The 17,222-nt window shown below is 44.7% G+C and overlaps 1 protein-coding gene across 6 annotated transcripts in view; it reads left to right on the top strand.

Annotated features, from left to right (window-relative positions):
- The window catches only part of BEST3 (bestrophin 3), a 62,778-nt gene that overhangs the window by 29,983 nt on the left and 15,573 nt on the right, over window positions 1–17,222 (top strand). For 5 of the 6 annotated variants that reach the window (XM_088452518.1, XM_088452516.1, XM_088452513.1 and 2 more), the window contains one exon: window positions 11,684–11,778. The exons of the other annotated variant lie outside the window; for it this stretch is intronic. Coding sequence is in view for 4 of the 5 variants with exons in the window: in XM_088452516.1 (XP_088308642.1) it covers window positions 11,684–11,778 (95 nt within the window). In the remaining variant the exon portion in view is untranslated. The remainder of the gene's footprint in view (window positions 1–11,683; window positions 11,779–17,222) is intronic. 6 annotated transcript variants of the gene reach the window in all.

The raw sequence follows: 17,222 nt of genomic DNA, 5'->3' as shown, positions 1-17,222 counted from the left end.
GGAACCATTTAAACTAATATAGATTTTTCAAAAACTGATTTTTTGAAAATCGCGGCACATGTGGGAGGGAAAGTAGGAGCACTGCTATGTTTATACGCTGGGGGATGGCTGATGATTACTTTACAGTAACCTGGAGGCTGCTCCTCTTTGCAGCAGTCGGGTATATGCACTGTGACTCGGGGGCAGCCAGCACTGCATTTACATTACTCCCCCTTTGAACCCATGTCTTCTCCACCACTGCCTCACGGTCCCCAGTTACAGTGCATACTTTACCCCAGCGGCTGCAGAGAAGAGCAGTCATAGGAGCAGAACTGCTACTTCAGTACATTACTCCCTCAGCTGCAGAGAATAGCTGCTGCCGGATATACACAGGAGTAGATTGTCTCCTTGAATTACACAACCTCCTACCCCAGTCTCTGCTGATGACTACTGGGCGCGGTGATCGGCCAGCCCGGCATCACCCCCCACTCGGCTGCTGCAGAGAGGAGCAGCCACAGGGCTGGCCGATCACTGTCATCAGCTGAGACTGGGGTAGGAGCCATGCGTACAGAGGGGAAGGGAGGTCCCTCTGAGACTAGTGGCTGCTGGAAGATTATCTTCCAGCAGCCTCCCATAGGGTGTCTCTGATTGGTCGCATCAGATGCGACCACACCAGACAGGTGGTTAATTAGTTCTGCCCGACTATTTCCATTGTCCTGCAGAAGCTACAATTATAGGCCTACATATTCAGATGGATTTCCTTAAAATCTATTATCGGAGCATGTATCATCTTTGTCACTTTATTGTGCTCCAAGCATTCACATCATGTCGTCCTCCTGAAAAACAGGACACTTCCAACCAAAGGTTAAATGAAACTCAGATATGCCTTTATTCAGCAAATATACTGAGGGCGTTGCCTATTAATACAGGGTTGTTCAAAGACATAGCTTTGCAAAAAAACAAAGCAAAACTTAAATCCTTTTCTGGGTCTTAGCATACATAATATAGACAAACTATCCATTTGCCTGAGTGTATTTCTTCAGTTGTTGGGCGATCTGTATAAATAGGCTTACCATACTATACCTTTAAACCCGGACACTTATGAATTACACAGGTTCTGTAGCTGATTAAAACATGGAGAAATGCAGGCTTGAAGACAGCCAGCCACAGAACCTGTGTAAGTCATGTGTCCCGGTTTAGAGTAATATGGTATATATATATATATATATATATATATATATATATATATATATATATATATATATACTGTAATACCATGCATTTCAGGCTGTCATATTTGCAGGAAAATAATAGTAATTGTCACAGTGCACCATGGGTCATCTTTAAATTCTTGTTTTATATACCACCTTTTTGGTATATATTAAAACAGCAAAATATAGATAAGCATTTAAAACATTGGGCCTGATTCAGAGCCGCTCGTAAGCGGCCGCTCGTTCGTTCGCACTGAGCGATGTTTGCCCAACTGCGCATGCGTACGGATTGTAATACGCATGTGCGAACCAGTCTGTTCAGCCGAAAATCGTTTGTGCGCTAAATGGCGAATTCCTGCTATTTTGAGTGACAGGAGGAGGCGTATGTGAGTTGTAACAGGGGAAGGTGCTTGAAAACGGGGAGTGGAGATCCGAACGCAGGCGTGCTTAAAGGTCAAAACGGGCGTTTTAAGGGTGTGCATAATTAATACAGCAGCGTCATTGACCACGTCACTGGGTTATTTTATAGTCAGAACTGCTCGCAAGATTGCGGTAGGAAAAACCAACCACAAGAATAGCGAGCAGTTCATACGCTGGTCGATGTACTCGATTAATCCAATAAATAGCGGACATGATGTAGGATGCGAGCGGCCAGGTGGCATAGTTTTCCAAAAAAAACGACCGCAAGTTTTGTTCGCTCGTTCAGACCTAGAGGCGTGAACAGACCGCAAAGAGCGAACGGTTCATTTGAATAGCCACCCCTTTTTTCTGAACGAGCGAGCGCAAATAGCGTCCGGCTCTGAATGAGGTCCATTGTGTATAAAATGTCCCTTAGTCAGTATTCTGAAGAGACTTAGGACCTGATTCAGAGCCGCTCGCGAGTGCTGTGCGCTCGCAAGCGGCCCAATGGTTTGCGTATGCGCATGCTTTGTTTTGCGTGTGCCCGAACTACTCTGTGCGAACGCAGCCCACTAGCTCTCCCAGCAAAGACAGCCCAGTGAAATGAGTGACAGGAGAGGCTGTTTGTGGGTGGTAACAGGGGCAGGACACTAATAACGGGGGTGTGGAGGTGCGAACGCAGGCGTGCCTGGGTGTTTCAACGCCATTTTTAAGGCGTGCATAATTAACAGGCAGCATCACAGTACACGTCACATGCCTGTTTTTTACACTGAAGTCCTCGCAGTGCTTGCGGCAGGGTAAGGCAACCAGAAGTGTTGCGATTGCATCCGATGGTGCTCGATGTACCAATGTTTTAAAACACTTCTTGGAGATGACGTGCGCTAGTGGGCGTCTCTACATACGCTAGTGGATGGCTGCATACACAGAGCGATCGCTCACACCGCCAAAGTGGGTGTGCTTATGCCTTGGCGAGCGAGCGCGTCCCATGGCGTCACTTTGAAAAATTTGCATTCGCTGGATGCAAGTAATCGCATCTAGCGAGCCGCTCTGAATCAGGTCCTCAAATTGATAAACTATTATTCTTAACTACACATTGGTCAATTTAATTGCAAACTGAGTTTTGTTAGTAAGGGGTTATTTGTTGTCTTAAGCTGGCCACACATCTAACCAACTTTCATCCAACTTTACCAACTGTGCAACTTTTCTCCAGCTTGGCTGACCAATGTATGTACTCTAGTTCAATTGTTTACAAAAAAGAGAAAATAAAATGTCATAACAAATGTTTCACATATGCCATTGGGCCCATCCTCCGAAGCTTTTGTCACACATGCCTCCATTCCTGCACCACAGCTTGCCACACACACAGGAGCAGCTTGTCACAAAACACCCCCCTTACACAGCAGCATGTCACACAATCGACCCTGCACAGTAGTTTGTCACATAATTCCCCCCTATCGCACAGCAGCTTGTCGCACAATACCCTCCTGCACAGCAAGCAGAGTGTCACACAAACACCCCTCCTGCACAGCAGCTTTTCACACACACACCCTTCACAGTAGCATGTCACACTACTTCCACACAGCAGCATGCAACTCAATTTACTCAACAGCTTGCCAGACAATCCTCCCTGCACAACAGCTTGTCACCCAATACCCCCTGAACAGCAGCTTGTCACACAATTCCTCCTACTCAGCGGCTTTTTAAACAACCCTCCTTGCACATCAACTTTTCACACATTCATCCCCCCTCCCCTGCAGAGCAGCTTGTCCACCCCAGCAGGGAGCATCGTAACTGACAGTATGGCTCATACCGATTGGGTACTTGGAATTAGTGCAGGGGTCAGATTCTGATGGGACAGCCAAATTGGACAGATCAGTGAGTTAGGTGCTCGGGCAGAACAGTTGGATAAACATGTTGGCCTGTAGTTAGACCTCATACAGGCTGGCTAAGGTCATTGGCAAACCATAGGATTCGTCAGGAAGACGAGATCAGGTCACTGGTGATCAACTTCTGAGTAACGTTGGCTTGGTTCAGCAGCAGACCATTTAAATGTTCTCCGTACTCAGGGCCTGATTCTGACCCGCTCGCAAGCGGGTCAATGGTGCCCAAGTGCGAATGCGCACGACGGAGGCGCCTCCATCGCGCGCATGCGCGAGACCCCAATAACGACGGCCAAGCCGTCGTTAAGTGTCTCGCACCAAAGGGGGCGTGCTGTCGATGGTGATTGACAGCACGCCCCCTTTGGTGGGCATGCCGGGGGTGTGGCTGCCCAGACGGAGGCATTCCCATGGGTACGCCTACCGTCTGGGGCCTCTGATAGAGCCAAAAGCACTCCTGGGCTTGCGGCAGCGAGACCCTATCGCGACCATGATTTTGGCCGCTCGCTATAGCTGTGGGTGGTCACCCACAGCTATGTGAGCAGCCAGGAGGCCGCTCCAAAAGGGAGCAGGGAAGGCCCTGATTCAGAGCAAGCGTTAATGTAGTGATACATTTGTTTGAATCTGATTAACAATGATTTCAAGTAAGATCTCCTAGTTTCCTAGCTAATTGTTCTCTTCATCACACGTATTGAGCTATTGTTTCTAATGCAATCTTTTCATAGATATGTGTTACATATCTGTATATAATTTATAACTGTAACATACAAATCAGATCCGACATATTGTTCTTTTGCATGCAGGAAATTATGGCATGAAAGCATGTGAGTGAGTCCTATTCACTATGAATTCTCTCTGTGCATGTCCAAAATACTAGGGGGTAAATGTACTAAAGTGAGAGGTTTTAGAAGTGGAGATGTTGCCCAATCAGATTCTAGCTATTATCTTCTAGAAGGTGCTAGTTAAATGTTAATTAGAATCTGATTGGTTGCTATGATTGTGCTTTAATATTGCTGTGTAACCGTATGATGTAATGTTTTGGGGTGAGCTGGTTGGCACCTTTATAAACCCTTTGTGTTGGCAGTATAAGATAAAGGGCAGGATTCAGAGGTAGACGCCCATTTCTGGATGTAGGATGTAGCGGAGTGATTTTTTGCTACAGTGCATGAATCTAAGTCGCACAGCGCATGTGTCCCATTTGTATCCATACAGAGTCACAGTAGTGATTTCAGATGCATGCACGGAGAAGGCAATGATAATGGAGCGGCATTTGCATAAAGTCGCAGAACGCCGATCGCCAATAGACGCATTTGCGGGCACTTCTGTGGCCATCTCTGAATCAGACCCAAAACATGTGAGTGGTCCTGTATGTTATTATGGGGCCTACTCAAGATGTTAATTATCGAGGTCCGAACAGACCCCTATAATTAACACCCTGACTCGCCGCGGATGCCGGAGCAATTCATCATTGCTGCGGTGCTGAGGCAGCGGATTCGAAAATCAGCTGCCCCAGCGAGCGGCTTCATTGCTCCTTTTGGAGCAGTGAATCTTTTCACTGCTCGCGAGGGCAGTGCGCATGCGTGACCTACAGGTCACGCATGTGCACAAGAGCCCCGAAGTCCGGCATAAGCAGCCGGACAGGGGCAGAGGGATCCGAAAGGATCCCTCTTCTCTACCCGGGTCTCCTTCCCATAGGGAAGGAATGGATAGCGGTAGCAAACGCCATCTGAAGATGGCGAATGCTACCGCAATCATTCTCCAAAAAATATAATTTTCGGAGCTTGAGGAATTCTGTCCCCATACTAGTGTATGGGGACAGTGGGCCATTCCGCAAGAGGAAGGTAAGCAGGAGATATCTGTGAGATTGTAAGCTTGCGAGCATGGCCCTCTTACCTTTATGTATGTCTTTTACGTATGTCTTTTATGTATGTATGTATGTATGTATGTCTTTTACAACCCAGTAAATGTTTTATGTTGATTCAAATTGGAAAGCGCAACGGAATTTGCTGCGCTATACTGTTTAAGAAACTGTTAGTAAATAAATAATAATACAAGTGTATGGGGACAGCGGGCCATTCCGCAAAAGGAAGGTAAGTAGGAGATATCTGTGATACTAGTGTATGAGGACAGCGGGCCATTCCAGGAGAGAAAGGTAAGCTGGAGATATCTGTGATACTAGTGTATGGGGACAGCGGGCCATCCCAGGAGAGAAAGGTAAGCAGGATATATCTGTGATACTAGTGTATGGGGACAGTGGGCCATTCCGCAAGAGGAAGGTAAGTAGGAGATATCTGTTATACTAGTGTACGGGGACAGCGGGCCATTCCGCAAGAGAAAGGTAAGCTGGATATATCTGTGATACTAGTGTATGGGTACAGTGGGCCATTCCGCAAGAGGAAGGTAAGTAGGAGATATCTGTGATAGTAGTGTATGGGGACAGCGGGCCATTCCGCAAGAGGAAGGTAAGCAGGAGATATCTGTGATAGTAGTGTATGGGGACAGCGGGCCATTCCGCAAGAGGAAGGTAAGCAGGAGATATCTGTGATAGTAGTGTATGGGGACAGCGGGCCATTCCGCAAGAGAAAGGTAAGCAGGAGATATCTGTGATACTAGTGTATGGGGACAGCGGACCATTCCAGGAGAGAAAGGTAAGCAGGAGATATCTGTGATACTAGTGTATGGGGACAGCGGGCCATTCCAGGAGAGAAAGGTAAGCAGGAGATATCTGTGATACTAGTGTATGGGTACAGCGGGCCATTCCGCAAGAGGAAGGTAAGTAGGAGATATCTGTGATACTAGTGTATGGGGACAGCGGGCCATTCCGCAAGAGAAAGGTAAGCAGGAGATATCTGTGATACTAGTGTATGGGGACAGCGGACCATTCCAGGAGAGAAAGGTAAGCAGGAGATATCTGTGATACTAGTGTATGGGGACAGCGGGCCATTCCAGGAGAGAAAGGTAAGCAGGAGATATCTGTGATACTAGTGTATGGGTACAGCGGGCCATTCCGTGAGAGGAAGGTAAGCAGGAGATATCTGTGATACTAGTGTATGGGGACAGTGGGCCATTCCGTGAGAGGAAGGTAAGCAGGAGATATCTGTGATACTAGTGTATGGGGACAGCAGGCCATTCCGGGAAAGAAAGGTAAGCAGGAGATATCTGTGATACTAGTGTATGTGGACAGAGGGCCATTCCAGGAGAGAAAGGTAAGCTGGAGATATATCTGTGATATCTCCTGCTTTACCTTCGTGATGAATGGCCCGATAACTTAATATTTACTATTGCATGTGAAAATGTGTATTTTTCCACCTGCTTTTGTAAAAATTAAGTGATGAGGAATAGGCCCCTCTGCCTATTTCTGTATCTGTGACAAGTTGGAAATAATTGTTGCACATTATTAGTTCCTCCTAAATGTGTTATGCCTTTTAGTGCATGTTTCTAGCATTTTATGTGGGATTGTTTATTATTGCATGTAAAAGTTGAGCATGAATCAATATTATACATATTGCATGGTAAATAATTGTCTCCACTCATTGTGAATTCAGTAGGTTTAATCCAGCTGTGCTACCTAGATGACCACTTAATTAAGATATTGTATTTGTTATTTTACTGACAGACAAGTGTAGCTTTATATTTCTTGTTTACAGAATCTGGTGAAACACTTTACCACCTAGTGTATTATTACTTCATGTGCAGAATGTACACTAGCTTGTATAGAGTTTCTTGCTTACCCATCCCCAGCTATGCTAGTTATCCTGACTGTGCAATGCTTGTGTATAAGTGACAGGCATGTGTCAGCTATTCCTCAGTTTCCTCACATGACCTATCCTACTTTTTGACTTGTGTACTTGTGTGCTGTTGGGATTGTGATTACAATTATGGATGGATAATGTTGTGACTGAACTGAAAAATTACAGGGACTATGATGGATGGCTACTGAATTAGAAAATGAGTATTATGGCATGGTTGTCTATCATATCATCAGTATTAACCTGCACTATTTATGTTTAATTAAGGAGTAATCAGAACTGCTAGTGATATACTGCAGATCAACAAACACCATAATGAGCTGGAGAGAAGCCAATTAGCCTATGAGGCAAAAAACAAGCAAACAGTGCTTATGTTAAAGCTGGGTACACACTATGCGATCCCTCACACGATATATCTTTCCGACACAGATCAGAACGATATATTATGTGGATCATATAGTATGTATCGCCGGCGCGATATATTGCTCCATTGTGTTGACTGGATACATATCGCATAGTGTGTACCCAGCTTAAGGCATGGGTCCGAAGATATGGGTCGCTGTAAGAATTGAGGTGGATACTCAAAATCATTCCTCTCAGATTTAATGCCTACTATAAAACAAATAAACTAACTGTTAATCATGTTTTAGTGTTTGTATTAAAGAAAATGGTCAACGTCAGTTATCAGCAAATTTTATTGTAATAGTCTACTGTTGTTAGGTTATGGTACTCATTAAATATAATTAATAATATTGTACTAGATAAAGTAATGTAGAATTTAATATAGTGTGATAACTTGGGGTAATTAACTGGGTGTCCGTGGTGCAGTGTCTAAGGTGCTCAATAATGGTCCACACTTCTTTTAAGGTGGAAATAAAAGAATAGTTCTTTACTGTAAGCATACTGTAGAAAGAAAACAACAAACGCCTAGCCCCCATTTTATGACACTTACTCACTTCTTCACCCCTGACTACCTTTGGGCAGCTAGTCTGCAAATAAAGTCTCTGCTCGCTTCTCTGCAGGTCTATCACCGGCTCCAGCTTGGCTTGGCTTGGCTGCCATAGCTAAACAAATACAGTCAGTCTTGGTGGCCTTCCCTGTGTCTCCTACAGGTATAGGCTCTGGCTTCCTCAGCCTGCAGCTTAGCTGCTTCAATGTCCTTTTGTACGGTCTGACTTTTTCGGTCATCCCTGCCTCCTGCAGGTCTGGACTCAGGCCCCCTGGCTACAAATTGGTTCCAGCCACACTGGGCTCTGTAGCTGCCAGTCCTCCTTGGACTGATTCCACATGCAGCCTGACTGTAGCTCTGCCTTGTTAGCCCTCACCTGAGTTCTTTCCACAAGGCAGCCCCTCTGCATTTTCCCACAATCCTTTTCTTCTCTGTGTGGGCGGATCTCTCCGCCACCTCTGTTGATCCTGTCACAATAGGGATACAGTTTTATGCTCTTCCTAACTTCCTAGAAGCATGTGGTTATGGTTTAGTTTATATACAGTACTTCAGAGCTTGAAACACACAACAAAGACAAACATACAAGTGTCTACATTTGAACGTGACTCTGAAGGAAAAACTACAAAACGTATATGGCTATTGTGCTGGTTCCTGACATTGGGCCTGATTCAGACTTGGGAATAGAGAGAGATATCTCTCTCAACTGATCATCTTGGTGAAACCATACTGCACTGCAGGTGGGGCAGATTTAAAATGGGCAGAGAGATTTAGATTTGGGAGGAGTGTTTTCAAACTGACATCTAAATTGTAGAGTAATAATAAAGCTGTGCAGTATTTGTGGGCTACATGCAAAAGCAGCAAGTATTTACCCCACATGTAATTTTTTTGTATGTATTTACACCCCTTGCATTGCAATATGGTTTGTTCAGGCTCACACTTGAGAGAGATATCTCACTCTATTCCCAAGTCTGAATCAGGCCCATTATCCTCAACTATCCTACAAGTAACTACTACCAAATAAAAAAAAAAAATCAAAACACTCCCAAGGCTTATTCTAAAATGTTCACATGTACATGCTTCCTTATGCACCCTTGGCACTCAAATGTATTTATTCATTTATTTTCAATTTGTTAAATAGTTATAAGTTGCCTCTAGCAAATCCACTTTGGATATTTTATATTATTGGTACAAAGAAGCAAAAAGTGACATGAGAGATGTTTATTGTATGGCAGACTATAGTTTGATTAAGCGGTAAAAGTAATGTAACAAAACAATATAATGGCTCATGTAGAGATGGAGATATTTATGTTTTCTTTGCTAAATGCAATTTACATACCAATGCATACATACATACCTACTTTTTAAAAAGCTTTTCAGGGAGATTGTAAAAAGTGACGCCTATGAGCGTGGCGGTAAAATGGCATGTCATAAAATTGACTTGCATCTAAATGTAAATGAGTCCCAAACCAGTTAGTAAGATCTACTTGTTGATGAAAACACACTGAAATTTTTCAGAAAATACATGTAGCCATAGGGATCATTGGCCCTCATTCAGAGCCACTCGCTAGCGGCAGTACGCTCATTCCGAGCGATGTTCGCACATCTGCGCATGCGTACGGATCGTTATACGCATGCGCGAACCAGTCAGTGCGGACGAAATTCATGTGCTCGCAAAATAACGAATGCCTGCTATTTTGAGTGACAGAATGAGGCGTATGTGGGTGGTAACAGGGGAAGGTGCTTGAAAATGGGGAGTGGAGATCAGAACGCAGGCGTGCTTAAAGGTCAAAACGGGCGTTTTATGGGTGTGCATATTTAAAACAGCAGCGTCATTGACCACGTCACTGGGTTATTTTATAGCCAGAACTGTTCGCAAAATTGTGGTAGCAAAAACCAACCACAAGAATAGCGAGCAGTTCATACGCTGGTCGATGTACTCGATTAATCTAATAAATAGCGGACATGACGTATGGTGCTAGCGGCCAGGGGGCGTTTTGAACAAATAAACGAGCGTATGTTTTGCTCGCTCGTTCAGACTTAGAGGTGTGAACAGACTGCAATTTGCGAACGGATCATTTGAATAGCCACCCCTTGTTTTTGAACGAACGACCGCAAATAGCGAACGGCTCTGAATCAGGCCCATTGTGCCTTATAACCAATGCAGGGATATTATACTAATGATCCCATTTGACTGTATATATTTGTTTTTTTTAATATATATATATATATATATATATATATATATATAAAACAGCTTCATAATGGGGGTAAAGTGCAATCAGCGAGACTGCTCATACTTGCCTACTGTCCCGGGACTGTCGGGAACCTCCCGAAAATCGCGTGCCGCTCCTGACATTCCGAAAGAGAAGCAAGTCCACCGCATCATCCGCCGCCCCCCCCCCCCGCTACCCCCCACGTAACCGCACATTAAAGTGGGCGGTTTGGAGGGGCGATGACGCGAATTGCACTGAATTGCGTCATCATAGCCCCGCCCCCTGCTTTGTAACGCCAGTAATATCAGCATTACAAAGCGGGGGGCGGAGCTGCGGTGACACGATTGTGTGGATACGCCCCCCCCCCCGCTCCACCCACTTCAGCTGCCCCCACCCTCCCTGCTGCACCGACCTGGCAGCCCCTCCCCGAAGTCGGCATGTATGAGATTACTAGACTCTTCAGGGAGACAGGGAGATTGCTACTATTTCAGGGAGTCTCCCTGACAATAAGGGAGTGTTTGCAAGTATGCATCCAAATCCAGATTTATGACTCATGACATCATGAGGGGTGCAACAGATTAGGGAAAGGTATGGACGAGTGCAGGGTGAGCACGTGAATGTGATGCATGTGGCATTTCTTCTGTGGATGCTGGAGGGGTTGTGCACTATTGTGCGCTATTTATCTGCTGCAGATTGGCTGATTGTCTCCTCTAGTTTATAATACTTAATCAATGGTGTGGTTGCTAAATTTCAGAGTACATATGTGTCCAACTCTACATGAGCCCTATAATCTATTATCTCTAACATTGCTTTGGGAGAACCTTCTTAACAACCAATTTAATTTTAAATGTGGGCCCACAATACCAATGCTGTGCTCCTGTTTTATGGCATTACACCAGGGCCAGCCCATAGGTACTCTAGGTATGCAACTTCACAATAGTATTATTAAGTGGTCTAAAGTTAAGATCATGAGCAGTGGAGTATGTGATTAGCATGTTAGACTGGTTATAAGCATAAGATTTGAAAATTTGTAATTTATTAACTGGATGCCGCAAACATGATGCTAGGTATAACACTCACACACATTCCCAGAGACATCTGTGCAGAGAGATGGCACAGGAGCACTTCCTAAAGTGGAAATGGGCATGCTCCTTATATTGCATTCAGCAGTCAAACAGAAGCTTTGGCAGTAAAAAACTGCACATGCATATTTTAGCCTTTGAAAATGACCCTGTTAGCACTATAACTACAGATAACTAATACAATCTCGCAACACAAAAGTACATTCATCTTATTTCTGCTGCAGATTCTTTCTTACAGATAATCAAAGACGTTACTTTGAAAAGTTATCACTTTACTGTGACAGATATGCTGAACAAATCCCAGTAACCTTTGTGCTAGGTAAGTGCTGGCCACTAGAGAATGATTCCACATGGCAGCTTCTATTACAAAGATCTGGCACACTTTGCATGCCACTGACACTAAACAGAACATCACTTTGAAACTAGGGCTCCCCTTAGGAAAACCAGGCTTACCATGTGACAGGTTGTTCACTGAAGTAGTAAACAGCACCTATTGTAGGCACCAAATAACGTATGACATATATAGGCACCTATTCTGATTATATCCTTTTACTCCAGATGCAGCAAGCGATTACACCTTATAAGCATATGCATCTGCATAAAGCAATTTCCAGTAACAGAGCCTGAACTAGCCTGGGAAAATAAGGGAGCCCTACGTTTAAACACATGGTGCTGCACTCCTGCATGGGGCGCATATGAGGAGCATAATCCAGCATATGTGACAAGTCATTATCATCACCTGCTCCGTAACAGATCCAAAACAAACGCTTCCTAACAGGTGTATATGCATGATTCTGCACGTCTGCATGAGCTGAATTGGCATAAACACTCCCTACTGTACACTACCTACAGGGTAATGCCCCTTTCCTCCTCTATTCCAACTCTGCAGGCTTGGTGGGCATATGGGGCAGAATTACAGACGTCTGCATAGGCACTTATATGTGCGTCCACATTCTGGTCACGTGCAGAGCAATTACACTACAAATACTTCCACACAGTACGTCCCACTCTGCATCAGGCCCATTGTTACTTGCACTTTACTAACTACATCTAAGTTTTTGTTCCAGCCTTGCACTCATGTCGTATGTGTTCAGTGCTGGCATTTGTGGGATGCATGCAATGCCATTGACCATAATTACTATTTATTCCTCATTCTGAATCAGCTGTAATTTTCACAGAGAGGTAATACTAATTTATGACACCCAAAAATGTAAAACCTAAGCAGGCACTAAATTATAATTTCATCCTTGCAAATAGTGGAAAATGCTGTTAGCACCCAAGCCAGGCACTGAGGACACAAACCCTGCAGCTGCAAGGCAGATGGCTGAAACCTCCCAAAAAGATATATATATATATATATATATATATATATATACAGTATATAAACCTCATTAAAACGTAGTACCTCGCAGAAATGGGCCTTACATGTTTCCAGCAGAGCGATCTTTGGGCTCTCCAGTGTTTTTAGATCTGCGTAGAAGCCACACTGTGCATGTACATATCCGTGGCTGCAATGTTGCTTGCAATAACGCAAACGCCGCAGCATGATTGCATGCTGCTGGCGTTAGGAGGCGACGATGACACGGGGCTTCCAGAAAATGACGCCGTATTGCTTCACTGGCCCCGGCAGTGTGATATTCCCGGACATCCTGAATAACCTGAATGTTCTCTGGTGTCCGATAGTAATGCATTTGATCCGATTGCTGACTCTCTGGACGCAGCATCATTTTGGAGACGCTGCCAGTGGGTGTCTTTTTTGCATTTTGTAGCACAGCCGCTGCGTACAAAGACGCAGAGGCTGTACTAATGTATCCATCTCTGAATCAGGCCCTTACTCATCATATCCTTGAAATGTGTAAGTCACACAACTAGGAGGCATTATGTTTTTAATGAAGATTAAGTGGCGTGCTCTGTGGACTGCTTGTGTGTTCTTCATGATCCATATTCTCATTTCCTTCTGCATCAGTCAGGCTGGTGAGCACAGGGCACATCAGAAAATAATACATACATTTTATGTTACACGCATGTTTAATAATAAATATAATATGAATTTATTTAGTTATGTGAGGGAACAAAGTGGCTTCTCCTATGGTTTCATTGTATCAATCACACATGGTGTTTCCTGAACACTAGCATTAAAACGACCTTATTATTAGAATACAGAATTGTCTAATACTATTTACATTATTATTATTATTTTTTATTAAAAAGGAACGTGGTGTATATGACCAGCACTGTAGCTCCCCAGCGCTGTGCTGCTTCTACCGCATGAACTGTTGACTAGACAGCAGAACTGTTATCTAGGCAGCAGAAGATTTGAAAACAGTGAAGTGCATGTAGTAGCACAGAACTGGTGATATATAGTGGTGTCTGTATAATTAACAAGTAAAAAAAAATAAAATAAACTTGAAATATTCTGCTGTCTTCTCAATAAAATGGTGTCCTCCTTGATAAGAACTTCTGCTCAGGGATAGAAGAACCAAAACATCAAATTACACCAATGGATATAGGACCTCATTCAGAGCCGCTCGCTATTTGCGGTCATTCGTTAAAAAAAAAGGGGTGGCTATTCAAATGAACCGTTTGCGGTCTGTTCACGCCTCTAAGTCTGAACGAGTGAGCAAAACTTGCGGTCGAAATTTTGAAAAATACGCCCCCTGGCCGCTCGCATCATACGTCATGTCCGCTATTTATTAGATTAATCGAGTACATCGAACAGCGTATGAACTGCTCACTATTCTTGTGGTTGGTTTTTTCAACCGCTATTTTGCGAGTAGTTCTGACTAAAAAAAAAACAAGTGACGTGGTCGCTGACGCTGCTGTATTAATTATGCACACCCATAAAATGCCCGTTTTGACCTTTAAGCACGCCTGCGTTCTGATCTCCACTCCCCGTTTTCAAGCACCTTCCCCTGTTACCACCCACATACGCCTCCTCCTGTCACTCAAAATAGCAGGCATTCGCTATTTTGCGAACAAACGATTTTCGGCCGCACTGACTGGTTCGCGCATGCGTATTACAATCCGTACGCATGCGCAGTTGTGCGAACATCGCTCAGTGCGAATGAGCGGCCGCTTACGAGCGGCTCTGAATCAGGCCCATAGTGCAGCCAACAACTTTCTGTCCACCAGATGTCACTTTTCCTAAACTGCACTGCGCACGTGTAAAAAAAGACATGCAATGTCTGTAGTACACCTGCTGAATTGCTGACTGACTTGTCATTCAGTACACTATTGTAGTTTTCATGGATTGAGAGCTGCAATTGGGTGTGTAATAAAGGAGTAAATCATATGGTGAGCGAGTCCTGCGCACACTTTTGAAAAACAATTCATAAATGTGTTCTGCCATGATTATTACAGTATGTTATGCTAGATACACATATCAGCACCATAACACCTCAATTTAGAAAAGTCAGTGCAAGTCCATGCGACTTGTGCCATACACATTGTTCTGCAGTGATGTGGGTCTGAGCAGCGCTGCATGAAATTATCACTGAACCACAAATCTCATCCCAGAAAGAGGTGTCTTTGAATTACAAAGTGCTCGTGCGTTTTATGCGACACATTTGCGGCAATGTCGGCACTTCTGTGCTGCTAGGAGTTTGTACAACATGTCACTAATCAGTACACAGCAGTCAGTGCCGGTCACTGCAGGACAATAGACAGTGGTGTGCGGTGGTCACACAGTGATGGCATGTCTTACAATTTAGTAGTGGGGTCTGAGCAGCATACTACAGTACTATATACTAAGGGGCATATCTATAATGGGTGCAGGGTGTGCGGGGCACACGGGCCCCTGGGTCCAGGGGGGGCCCGCACCGCACACCCTGCACCCATAATATACGTACCTCTCCAGAGTTCCACGTCGGCGCGGGGATCCGGTGCCGTGGCGGCCATTTTCCCATCGTTTGCACATGCGCAGTACAGGGAAAATGGTCGCCACGGCCATTTTCCCATGGTTTGCACATGTGCAGTACAGGGAAAATGGCCGCCACGGCCATTTTCCCGGTGACCTGTGCTGCGCTATAGACCCTGGGCACACTCTAGTGCCCAGAGACTATAAGTGCGATGCTGGCCACGCACCGCTCAGTGCGCTGCTTGCTGCCGAAAGGAGAGGAGGGGGCCCTTGACGGAGACTGCACACAGGCCCCCTCCTCTCTAGAAACGCCCCTGAGTATACTGTATTAAGTACACTGTTTACACTGTGCAGTACTGTACAATATGTCAGGGCTTACTGTACTATTGTATTCTGTAGAGCCATATCCATCTACTGCTGTATTTATCACCACTGTAATTTTAATCAATGGAGCACTGGCCACCCAGCAGCAAAGCTATGTATTGCATGCCGTGGATATTGTCAAGTCTCACTTCGCCTTACCGCGCCATGCCGCGCTATTCTCATGCCGCGACTTAGAAGCCTGTATGGCGTGCTATGAGCAAAGATGTAGCAGGACACATCTGTACATATTTGAATCAAGCCCACAGTGTTCTGCCCCGATAATACAGTTTTACATGCAGAATGTTTAAAATGTAGGTAATATATAACTTATATTATGTAAAATGTTGTCTACCCTCTTTCCTGCTTTAAAGTCCTTGCTCTGTGATTTTTACAGAGGCAGGCAGTGGTACAACTACCGCTGTTGCAGTTGTGCGGTTGATCCTGTGCATTGCCGGTAGTTCTGTCACTGGGTATTTTTAATCATAAAAATACAGAATACATAACCCTCCCTTCCTGCAGCCTAAACCTAACCTCCCCCCCCCCCCCTCCCCAGTGCCATACCCCTTTACTCTTATGCTGCATACACACGGAACAACTTGAACAACCATAGATATCCTTGATAGATTTCCCTCCAACTTTCTGTGCAGGGCAAACGATTTTGGTTGTACACCATATATAATAGATATGTCAGTGAAGCTATCTTTTTACAGGCACATCTTAACAAAATCGTCCAAGTTGGCCTGCATGCATGAGAGACCATAGATATCGTTATCGTTCATGCGGGCACGTGCATCGTTGGTCGTTGTCAGGTTAGTCAGGTTGGTGAGTGCAAAAAAGTTAACGATATCGTTCAAATCGCTCATAAAAGTCGTACCATGTGTACGCACAATAACCCTAACCCCAGTACTTACCTTTGGGATTCCTGCTGTTGTGATGCCAGCACTGGTATTCTGAGAAGTGTCGGGATTCTCGCCTCGGCATTCTGACCGCTGGAATCACAGCGGTCGGCATTCTGACCGCATCCCCTGTTTAACATCCTAAATGTAATTTATGAAGAATGAGAATGTCACAATTCTACAACTAGTGTGTGCTGATTCTAGGTCTTGTGGAAGGCAGTTACAGGACTGCATTTAACAGGGTGATAGGGGCCCAGTGACTAGATTCCTGCTGCTGCTTGCACTCTTCAACTAGTCCACTCCTTCCCTCTAAATTCCTATCCCCTTTTGTCTCCAGTCTCCACTCCTTCACCTATTTCCTCACCTACAAATGTGTCCTTAAACATCTTTGCTGCAGTCATGCTAAAAAGCTCCTCTTTGCACACCAGGTCCTGGGAGACTCTGCTAGCATCGGGCAACTAGGATGCATTAGCAGACTGCACTAATTAATTTTGTGACACTTGTATATCTATGTGCGACTGAGTCTCTGTATCTGTATACAAAGTGCTACAATGTAGCGGCTTCATTCCAAGTTCCATTGTGGCTCATATACAGATTTAGGTGCACACAGATATTCAAGTGCTTCAGATCAAAGTAATCAGCGCAGTC

Source organism: Taudactylus pleione, unplaced genomic scaffold (assembly GCF_031769625.1).
Source record: "Taudactylus pleione unplaced genomic scaffold, aTauple2 ptg000038l, whole genome shotgun sequence".
Classification (NCBI taxonomy): domain Eukaryota; kingdom Metazoa; phylum Chordata; class Amphibia; order Anura; family Myobatrachidae; genus Taudactylus; species Taudactylus pleione.
This window is presented reverse-complemented; position numbering and strand designations above follow the sequence as displayed.